The 11,874-nt window shown below is 39.8% G+C and overlaps 1 protein-coding gene across 1 annotated transcript in view; it reads right to left on the bottom strand.

Annotated features, from left to right (window-relative positions):
* Positions 1-1,669: 1,669 nt before the first annotated feature.
* MAL2 (mal, T-cell differentiation protein 2) overlaps positions 1,670-11,874 on the bottom strand; it is a 10,929-nt gene continuing 724 nt past the window's right edge. The window contains 4 exon segments of the mRNA XM_009881031.1: positions 1,670-2,038; positions 4,447-4,605; positions 9,771-9,980; positions 10,802-10,862. Of these exon segments, the coding sequence (XP_009879333.1) occupies positions 1,967-2,038; positions 4,447-4,605; positions 9,771-9,980; positions 10,802-10,862 (502 nt within the window). The 3' untranslated portion in view covers positions 1,670-1,966.

The raw sequence follows: 11,874 nt of genomic DNA, 5'->3' as shown, positions 1-11,874 counted from the left end.
AGAAATATTCGCCTTGATTTTATATGTCAAGCATCAGGTCAGTCAAAGCTGCACAGTAGTTTTTTGATACTTTCCAAAGACAGAATTAATAACCAGACTACTGCCATAAATATATTAAGTAACTTTAATGCTGCTTAGCATAAGTCTTTGTTATATACTTTCATCAATATACTCCAGTGTAAATGCGTTTTATACAATATGAAATATTTTCAAAAGTCTATGGCTCTAGATAAAACATCCACAAAACAAGTTTCAATACAAGTGGAGAATCAGGAAAAAAAAAAAAAAATAATCAGCCAGAGTACAAAATCTTTGGAAGATAAAAATTTCAGAAAACAAGATATACAAAAAGATCCCATTGCAGTAATTCAGGACAATTGCATGGTTCCAGTAGTCAGAAGGGCTGCCACTCACTCCTATGTCATCCATAAGAACCTCTCCTGGGTCAGCAGCCACTGCATGGCGCTACTGGGGCGGCTGGCTCTCAGAGACCCATGTCCCTGACAAGTTTGACAAAGTCACCTTCATAGCAGACACCCTTGTTGGCTCAAGGAGAATGAGTAGGCCTGGGAATGAAGAAAGTCCTGTCTTCCCTCACCCAACCACTGCTGGTCTCTGCAGAACATTCAGGTACACTGACAAGATGTGGTGAACAAGTTGTTCTACAAATGATAGGGAGCCTTTATTCTCCCAGGTTATCAATTTGGCACTATTCACAAGAGCAAAAATTATTTACTAGCATTATAAAAAAACATTTCACCATCTGCAAAATGGCATGAGTGTAAGGAGCAGACTGCAATGCTATCCTTTAGTTTTGTTAAATTAATTTTCTACATATAATAATCGCATGTCATTATACAACAGGGATATTCAAGAGAGGCTCAATTAAACTTCATTCGTGCCAAAAGCAAACTCCATAGTGGGCGGACTGCTTTGCATTCCAGTGCTTTCAGTAAGATGTTGCATAGGCATCTATCCAAACAAAAACACTTTTACAACACTGCAGGTTTAGAATGCAACAAATAACACACTGCAAGATCGAGGTCAGACATTATTCACCATTTGGTAACATTCCATTCAAATTATATTGACTCACATAATAAGTAACAAATGCAGCACTTGAAGTAACAAAACCAAAGCTGTACTCCAACAAAGTAAAACAGTGCAAATATTCCTGTTAAACAAAAATATACCATGTATATACACACACAACACAAATGCACTGTTTTGTTTTGCAGTATAAATAGATCCAATTAAGCTAAATTCCAAAAACTAATGAACTACTGACTGGCAGTCCCAAACAGTTTCCATCTACTAAGGAATACTGTAAGGTTTAAGGATCTGATGACGGTAGTTGGATATGGCTATAAAAGAGTATCAGAATATTTCACTTGATGGATATTTAAAATATTTTCTCTGTACACCAAAGTTAATAATATATATACTAAGTTGGTATCACAAAGTAAGCTTGGGCTCTGATCACGCAAGGAGCAGCACACAGAAGACCCGTGAGTCTATCAGGAGCCTCACGGCTCTGCCTGTGTGTAATACACTGTAATGCTGCAAAACACTTGAGGCACAATCCCAGGACTTAAAAAGGCGGAAGCTTTTTAGCTGCCTATGCAGTTAACATGTTTGTTTAGTTTCCATTTTCTTCCTCTTCTGATTTAGCACTACAATTCTGTTATCTGCTAATGACACATCTGTTTATCCCTGAACTCTATAGTACCATACAATTAGTATGCTTCTAATGAGTACATAATAAAAGTAAAAATTAGGAAGGGAAGAGATGGAAACTTGTTTTCTGTTAAGGAAATCCTGATTAGGGGTTATTTGCATTTCAGCACTTTAAAAACAGATTTAAGCAAAAAAACAGTCTTTTTGGAATTAGATTACAGTAAAACAGACAAGTAGCACTTAATTTGATCTGAAGTGGAACACTCAGGCGTTAACCTCTCTTCAACTGCTATAACCTCCATCTCCTTAATGCCAGGGCTGTGCTGCAACCATAACAAACAGCTGTTGCAAAGGCAAAAATCTAGAGGAGTAGCAAGGAAAAAAAAAAAAAGAAGGAAAAAAAAGAAAAAAGTGAATCACACATTATATTGTTCGACATTTTTTTTCTATTATAAATGAATACAGGAACACAAATGATTCAGAAGTTACCTCCCCCAGCCAAAATGCTTAAGGTAAAGATAGGTTTTGGATCCTCTGAAGTTTTCTCATGGACCCCTCTGTTATAACCCCATGTGACTGCTTTTAACTTAATTGCGTGCTTCAGAAGACATTTTGAAATAGAATATGGAACAGAATGTCTGCATAGGTGATGGTACAAAGTAATCGTGTATACGTACACCGTGTATTTCAGTTTTATCTAGACTGACCAAACATTAATCTCACAAGTGAATGCCTTTACCAGAAAACAACTAAGACGACATCCCTCTAAAGAGCAGAACTCTTTTACTTGCAGAAATACAGAAACAGCTTCAAATCTGGCCTCCTTGATCAGATAACCAGCCATTAGAACAGCTTCCTGAGAAATGCCAGGAAGTTGCTATTGCTCAAGAACTGAATCGAATAGATTTGAACTAAGGGTCATGCCACAGCAAACTTGAATATATAATGTAAACCAGAAGGAAGAAATGAGAAACTGAATTGATGAAAAAAATAGTTTCTCATGTTGTCCAGTGCTAATGATGGATTCTGTCTCTTAGAACACACCAATTCAATCATGTCATAAAAACCTATCCTTTGCTTTCCAGATGAGTTAATTTGACAATTAAAGTTTTGAAGAGATGCTACACTGTACAACTATCAATCACATAAAATGAACACACATATTTTTAATCACAGTATAGAAAAGTAATTTTAAAAGACAAAATGGTAGAACCTTTTGGTTTTTTATACGTAGATCACAGGACTGTTTTAGTGAAGTATTTCAAAAGATTAAATTTTTTTGTCTATGTCCTGACTTTCTAATTACATACTTTTGGAAAAAAAATGCAAAGATACTAAAGACTACAGTTGCCTGATTCACCATTTCCCAGCATGTCTTAATTAAAAATACTGAGGCAAGTTACAAAAGAGTCTCCTCCTCCCCTATCTTGATGGGGATTTGAGGGGCTTGAAGAACTGAATTCTCCCTGGAAAAATAGTAGGGAAGGGGGGAAGGGTCTCTTGGAGTCCTCAGTGTCCTGTTGTCAGACAGCATGACTGAAGTGACCATATATTCAGTGGGATCTGAACACACTAAACAAGGACTGTAGAGCTACACTTAAGGGTAGAATTTGAGATACTTGCTTGGCATAAAGCTCTCCCTTAGTTCAGGCACAGTTAATGAGACACATCTATCTTTGTGCTGTGTGGCCATAGAGGGATCAGATGTGCTCAAGTGTGTGTGGATAATGGTGAGGCACCCTGGATTTGGGGACTGACAGGCTCACCTCAGTCCTTCCGAGACTGCTTTGCCAACGCAAAAGGCCTTTCCTTGTTATTCTTCTCTTGCAGAGAGAATGTGAACCTTACATCCTACGTTCATCAGTTTTTATCTTGAGATGAACTGAAGGTGTTCACTGTACAAAATCTATGCTGTATTTAGTTTTAAGTACAATAGATACCCACAGAGGGTTTTAGAAGCCTAATAAATACATACAGTTCTCTGACATACAGTTCTCTGATGTACGCAAGACCATCTGCATGGTACAAAAAAAAGCAAGAGCAGTAGTTTCAGTTCTTTAAGTTAAGCCTACTGGCACACCTCTACTTGCCCTTCAGGAGTCCAGCAGGGAGAAAGCTAGAGCCTGGTCTGTTTCCTGACTCAGCTACGCACACCCACATCACCAGATACAGTGATTCGGTGATGATGCAACTACAGTGAGAAAAATGCAGTCTGAGCTTAGGCTATCAATAAAAGCACTCTAATCCTTGCCATAACAGACAACAGGGCCCTTACAGATAACTTTTATGCCTGATGTAGTAAGTACATATCTGGACCTTCACAAGGAGCCAGTCCAAGGTTTTTTCCCCATGGCATATTCAGGACTACCTAAATGGCATAAAAAAAGCTACTGAAAGTTTGAGTACAGAAGCATGAAATTCACACCTAATGCTTTCATGAAGGCTCAGTTGTTATCTTTTTCTTCTATTCTGATAACCAACGTTGCTTTTACAAAATATCTCATCTAAAAATTATAAGCTGTAGTGATCATATATTTAAAACACTAGAGTGAAAAGTAGCAACTGAGCACCTATCACATTAGCATTAGCTTATTGCAATATTTTTTGCATGTCACTGTTAGACACTATTTGCTGTTCTCAAAGACAATCCTTTCTCTCACAACTCCTCTTTCTATTCCTGCTTGCTCTGAAGTTCCCAAGTAGAATGGTTGGCTACAAGCGTTTACAACTGACTTCCATTCCCCAGATACAAATATATGAAATACATACCGAGGCTGCTATGCTTATGTTATATTCATGATCGGCTAGAATCTTCTCTTGCGTGGTAGAATTGAATTTGCGGGGAAAGTGATGCAGAGATGTAGTTGCTGCTTGCAGTAGAAAAGCTCCAAAATAGAAGACAAAAGTAGCCCCATGGAAAAGAAAATCCTGAAAAAGCAAATAACAGAATCAGCTGGGGCTGCAACACATATCTAACCAACTCTTCTAGTCTCAGAACAAATGAAACTCACCATTGAAACATGAAATGAGCACTGATAACAATAACTTTAGATAAGCAGTGTTAAATCCATCTGAGAGCTTAACCTGGACATGTTTTCACAGCTGCTTGCAATTATAAGCAACTCACATAATCAGTGACAAAGGGCAACAACCCTCCCTCTCCCAAAACCCCATATTCTTTCAAATTAAGAGGCATGTGCTCATCTGTATGCATACATGCTGACTTTTTAGATCACTTTCAAGCTATTAGAGCTTACAGAACTCTCCCTTCATACAACTTAGATAAAAAAAGAAGGGGCATACAGGCCAACTTTATCATAATTTAAGCTGTACAATACAAGCTTGCAGTCCCCCAAATCCCTTCTCAGCTACAACCTACCTTCCAGAAGTCCCCCCTCCACACTTCAATTTTGCTTCTATAAATGCCCAGAAACACCTCAGCCTTGACACAGCTGAAGTTTACTTCCCAGTACAATCGGAATTCAAGAACTGAGGCATTTCCTCAACTCTCTCTGACTTGGCCCTACCCAAAATACAGTAATTTGGAAGTACTTCACAATACTGTAGAATAAAATGCCTAAGACTTGAGAGGACAAGAGTTAGGATTTACTTTAAATATGCTTCTCTCCAGGCGATTCCCACCTCTGTGGTGAATGCTAGCTGAACACAAGGTTTAAACATCTAACTCTCATTTCTGGATTCCATACTACTGGAGCACATGAAAAAGCAGCTCTGGTGCCGAAATCTCTTTGTGGGTTGTATTTCAAAGTCCAGTATTCCACCCAGTAAGGTACAAGATATGTTCCAGTGCAGTTTTAAAGTGTCTAAAATATTCTTCCAACATAGAATCATAGAATGGTTTAGGTTGAAAGGGACCTTGAAGATCATCTAGTTCCACTCCCCCTGCCATAGGCAGGGACACCTCCCACTAGACCATCTTCTTCTGTTGTTTAGTCTGCAAAACTGACATTTGCACTGCACTTGGTTCCTGGGTCCATACAACATATACTAGGTGCCTATACCTATGCAGCTCTGCAAAAGCCATAGACACAATTTTTAAAATCATACACAAGTGTATGTATGCTTTTTGATGATATCTACATTATATAGCCTCTCTCTAACAGTAATGAATTCTTCATGCACTTTTAATTCACTTGAGTCCAATGGGCTACCAGTACGCCAAGAGTGAGAACCCATGTGTGAGTCCATCGCAACGGCAGACAGCATTCATATGCACTAGAAATTACTGTGCAACATCCTTACCTACTGATGGTCTGATATCAAAGTGAGAATGTGCCACATTTCCCTGTTTATTGTTTCTTTATAGAGGTGAGGTTTTCTTTTTATTGAAAGAATTTTCTTTCCAAACTCATCCGTTGTTTCGTATTTGATAGCAGCTCAAGCAACTTAAAAATCACACCCTAGTCAATTTTGATAAGTTACGATATAAGATGCTACTACTGTTCCCCATTCCACTTAGATGAGGAAATAATTTTGTCTCAATTAAGAATCATTTGAGGTTAGGTCACAGTGCGCACTGCTTGTCTTAATAACTGCTAGTTACTGGGAATCCAATTTTTGGCTAAACAACCGCAGTAATTCCCAAGTTCTGGTTTTCTATCCTGGCTGGGTTGTTGGCATTTTAATCCCGGTTTTTAAAACCAACTGCTTCCTCTTGGAGTATGACCAGGAAGCCCCACTGACATCAATGGAACTGAGAAGGGGGCAGAGGGTGGCTTCCTGACTTAGCTAGATAGCTTTTATGGGCTCACCTTGCCAGATCTCAAGATTTGGACCTAAGACACATTCCCTCAACCTCCAGCTCTGCTCTAACGTCTGTACCTCATAATAAAATAGTAGGGACCTAGTCCCAGATGAGAGTGCTGAAGCATCAGAGAAGCTGCAGTGCTCTGCTGCAGCTGGGGGAACTACTTCTCCCCACTAGACACTTACTGTTGTAGCTTCGCCCCCCCACTTGAGCTGGCAGACAGACATGGACATCTTTCATGCTACCGCCTACGCACACCATGTCAGACTGCATGCAGGTGTGTGTTCGCTGTGTGACAAACACTGGACCTCATATCATGGCTGACATACCCATTTCATAGCACAGGATTCCAGCAGCTTCTGCGTAACCCCGTGGGTAATCAAGGGCATCCATTATTCTTGGGCTGCTAAATACCTAGCATGCAACCATGTCAGTGTTACCAGCTGTACACTTTTGCCACCACGGCTCATGAAGGAGCACAAATAGCTCCATGAGGAAGACAGTGCTGACTGCACATAGGAGAGGTATTTTCAGAAGACAAACTCTTTCATTTTCCTTCATTCACCTGCCAAACCCTCTAATTTCCTTCTCCTGGCAGCAATTACAGTGAAGCTATGTAGCATCAGTAAGGTTTCACGTTCATATGTTTATGGTTTCTGTGACCATAAACCCCAAGATCTTTTGAGGGAGATTTTGGTTTTTTTGTTTTTTGGGTTTTTTTCAGTAATTGTTAGCATGGTGCCTAACTCTTCCTTGCCTCCACACTTGTACAATCATTGAAACCTCATGCAAAGTGTATGTAAAACACTACCAGATCTGCATGATATGTTAGTTCACATCTAATTTCGTAAATGAGTGTGTTGTGAGTCAGGCTGTAAAGGACAGTATTTGTCATACCATCTGGCTTAATACAGTGATGTACAGAGTGATGTACCTCCATAAGGTCCATATTTTCCCCCATCTTTTCACTGTGTAGCATCTTATTTTTTAAGTACCTGTATTAGAATCAATGGAGCTACTTAACACATTAGGTATTACTAAATGCAGGGCTGTCAGAATCCCATGCTATTTTTCAAACTTACATTTAAACTCTTGGAGTCTTAAACCACATTTGTTCATGAATCTCTAAACGAAGCTATAATACTCCAATCTAACTAAGCCATGACTCTTCCCATTTTTGACCTAATCTAATAACCTGTAGCTTCTGAGTTCTATTGTAAATTTAATTTATATAAAGTTATCTAAATACATGCCTAACTAAAACAGACAGGTACACCTTTATATTTTATAGTAACAAAATATTTTTAGCATTTCTAGTAATTATTTATTCGCAACAGAAGGTAAAAAAATCCTTGTGAAGCGCTGCTAAAGAGTTTAGTGCCAACAAGTTACACAACATTTGGGTACCTGAAAATAGTGGTCAAATGATCTACCTACTGTAATTTTTGTTGACAGCTGGAAGGGGCTGGATTTCAGCTACCATGTTAGAGATAAAATGATTCACTGCATTTATTTAAGATGTTGACTTAGTTATGACAGCTTTTTAGATTAAGTTGCAGAGTCCCACAGATGCAGCTTTTATACAAGTCAAGTAGCAACTTCCTGACATAGGAAATTTTCAAGTAATTTATCATATAAAAGGGGACAAAATTAACAGTTCAACAAGTCACTGCCAGCATCAAGTAGCCAATCTCTAAGATACACTAATATAATTGTTGTAAGATGAACATTTGCATAGCATTTTCAATCTATAAAAGGCTATGCATCTATTTAAGAGTTGCCAGGTGAGGGCATGATTGTAAATTGGCAAACAGTTTCAATGAAACCCAGGACACTATTAATTTACTCAAGTTATGCACATGCTTAAGGGCTTTGTTGCATCATAACTTGTGAGGATGTCGCAGCACAAATCCCTGTAAAGATCTCTGTAATTGTAACTCATTATTAGCCTAATTACTGCCTGTATAGTGCTGGAAAGTTGACACTGTATGTATATGTATTCACTATCAAAGTGCTCAAGTCTGTTTTAATAGAATCCAACCTGTTACCACTGATGGGCTTTGAAGTTATCAGGTAGAGCCCCAAACTCATGAAGCTCTTTGATTTCCTTTGAAGACCTTTTGTTCTAAGGGACTGTTCGAAAATAACTTGAACAGATGATATGGAAGCACGCAATCCCAGCTATGATCAAGAAAAGTGTCAATAGGAAAACTAAGCTGCATAGGAGGAAGGTGAAGGTGATCAGCAGTTACAAACAGCCATACTCTAATTAATTTTAGAAGTTCTGGTCCTTTTGGAAGACTTTTTGGACCGTCCCATTCTGATCACAGTTTTACCACTTCTTATATTATTGGAAGTGAATAATAAGAGAGAGTGATAACATCTTGTACTCAACTACTTGAGTGCTGAAAACCCAAAGTAAAAAGCAGTTAATAACAACAAAGGAGTACATAAATTAGCAAGTCAATAACCTGAGGTATCCATGTGGCTGGTAAAAATTAGAGCCAACAGCTTCCCTTTTTTAATAGGGAGGTACAGTCTACTGGCACAAGCCATAACAACCCACTACAGCAAGAATCAAGACTTGTCTTCACAACAAAGAAAAGCTGAGCAGAGTATAATGGCATCTGTAGTCTCACTAGGCTTCCTCTAAGAAAGACAAATGTTAAGCTTCCTAAAAAGATATTAAGCTACTGCAGGTTGTGCTGTCTTTGACTACCTGAGATTCAACAGCCACTCACCAGCGCTGCCCTAGCTTTAAGTAATTGACCCAAAAGTCAGCAGAAGACTTTCTTAGGAACTGGAGGAGGCTTCCTGGGTGCTTTAGTCCTGTCCATGCAATCTCAGACAAACACATCACACAATGTGTTCACAAATGTACCACTTCCTTTACAATATTACATGTATCTTTCTATCCCCCATTATTTACAGGGTGTTACTACCACTTCTCTAATAGTCAGAAAATATCTTCCAATTTCCAGTCCACAATGATTGCTGGATATTTAAACCAATTTGTTGTCATGCCTTGTTAAACTAGTCCTCTTCCTGCTGCTCATGCATTTTATGTGCTCATAGAGGACAAGTATACTCCTTCAATCAGTATCAAAAGCTGGGCTCTTTCAGCCTCCATCATACAACAGGCCCTGTATTTCCTCCATCATCCTTGTAGCCCTACTCTTTCTTTTCCAGTCATGAATTCCTGTTTTGAAAAAACTTTCCACTAAAACAGACGACCAGGCATTAAGACTTAGGATCAGTACTTCTCATGAAATTATTTTCAGTTTATTTAAGGATTCCCTTTGTTTTATAAAGAAAAAAATCTTACCGTCTGGTTCCAGTTGACAGAAATTCTATTTGCATAACCAAAGAGGAAGACACACAGGAACACAATGGACAGGAACCACGCAGTCACTGCTACAAACATTACCCATCCCTGCAGCAGCGGCAGTGGAACTCGGGTAGAAGCTACCAAAATCCAGACTATCGTTCCAAACAGCTGCAAGGAAAGGAATACAGACGATTAACTGAAAGATAACTTTTAGTTGGTCCTTTCTGCCTAAGAACTAATATCACACATCAACACGTCCTCGGATTACTTTTAGGAACCAAGAGGAAACACTTCAAGTGTACTCTGAGAGTCCAAGTGCCGTTCTCAGAAATGATAGGCGCTAAGTGGCAGTAAGACAAAGCCACTCTGAAACTCTTAAAAGTTCTTAAAATAGTCTTGAAAATGGGATTTGCAAACCCAGATGACTCACGTGCCGCTGCTGAAAATTTTACCCTTAACTCTCATTTTGAGGGAAATATAAGAAATATGGAAACATGGTTCCCATGAACACATATATAAATCTCTCTATATCTACTAAAGTTAGCGTGACATGGGTGTACAACAGATTTGGATTCAATCTTGTACTGTTTAGTTTTGTAGTCCTAATCAGATGAGATACAAAAAAGAGAAGAAACTGTATCCTCTTTTTCAATGCATTTGTAATAAAAAGCTGAAAGAGAAAACATTAAGCAATAAAGTGAAAGCGAAAACTAGAATACAGAATAAGGTGAGTTGTAAATTATGTTGTAATGACTAGAAAAACATACATCTTCAGCACCACCAACTTTCTTTTCAGCATAATGACTGCAGCATGTGAGTGGTGGAGATGCTGTGCTATGACGGGCTGGTGGAGGATTTAAGTACTAAGGCTCACCTGGTTTAATCAGCTCTTGGCCTAACGAAGGGTACTATGTCTCCCTGCAAATCCTGCCTCTTTATAAAAAAGGATAACTGGAGAAAGTCATAATTGCCATCTGAAGTACATTCATTTATAACAAAAAGATTTACCCCTTTATAATCCAACCTACTGTGTCAACAATCAATTTCCAAGCAAGTTTACTTTTCTGTTTAAATACTGCAGATTTACAACTACAAAGTCAGAGGTTACATTTTTAGCTGCGGAGAACCTTCCTTCGAATCAAGGTTGGATGAAGACACCTTTCAAAAGATGCCTGCTCTAAAACTAGCTGGTTCCTCTCTCATGTTACATTGCAGCAGCATGTATGTAAAGATTCATTGCTAGTGTCAGTTCAAAGCACCCAAGGGTTTATGTATTAGCCTTCAAGTTGTTCTCTAGAGTTCCTTTTTTAGCTGCTGTGAAGAACCAAACTTTCTCTAGTTTCACCAGGCTGCAGGTGCAAGTCTGTTGCTCAGATACCAAATAGCGATGGGCAGTGAGGAAGCAGAAGGGATAGCAGAAAGTGTCTGTTAAATGAAAAGCAGGGACACACGAAATGTTTTCAGTATTTTGAATGTGCAACCTTGCAGGCCGCTTTAAAAATAAATTTAGAAATCTGGTGTAGAGATGGCTAATCTCAGCACCCACTGTTGTGCCATGTCCCTCACACACCTGTCCACTTCAGCTCGGCTGTCAGATGTATAATAGGTTGGCCATCCTAATTAACCTTTTCTCCCTACTGACTCAGGGCCTGATTTAGTGCCTGCACTCATGCTCTGAGCTCTTTGCTCCGAAAGTTTTCCAGCTTGCAAGGTGGGCTCCACCTCACAGACCGGGACCCAAGCAGTAATCCACTCTGACCCCAAGAAAAAAAAACAGTATTAATAAGGTCAGACCGTAACACACACACAGAGGCAAAAACCAGCGTAACTGTCCACGGCAGGTTTTTGGGTCTGGGATTCTGTGTGGCCCAAAGTCCCTGACAGCTGAAACAACCCCCGTGAAACCCATCTCCGCGGGCCGCCCGGTGCGGCCCGGCCGGGGCGGGAGGAAACGCCGCCACCGCCCGGCCCGAGGTGAGCAAACACGTCGGGACAGGCCGGAGGGAGCGGGGACGGGGCCCTCTGCCCTTCCCGGCACAGCCCCGCGTCCCAGACACCGGCCCCGGGGCCGGAGCGGGGCAGCCCGGGGGACTCCCCCCTG

The sequence above is a fragment of the Charadrius vociferus genome, unplaced genomic scaffold (assembly GCF_000708025.1).
Source record: "Charadrius vociferus isolate BGI_N301 unplaced genomic scaffold, ASM70802v2 scaffold2, whole genome shotgun sequence".
In the NCBI taxonomy this organism is placed as follows: Eukaryota; Metazoa; Chordata; class Aves; order Charadriiformes; family Charadriidae; genus Charadrius; species Charadrius vociferus.
The sequence above is the reverse complement of the archived record's forward strand: the minus strand, read 5'-3'. Positions and strand labels throughout refer to the sequence as shown.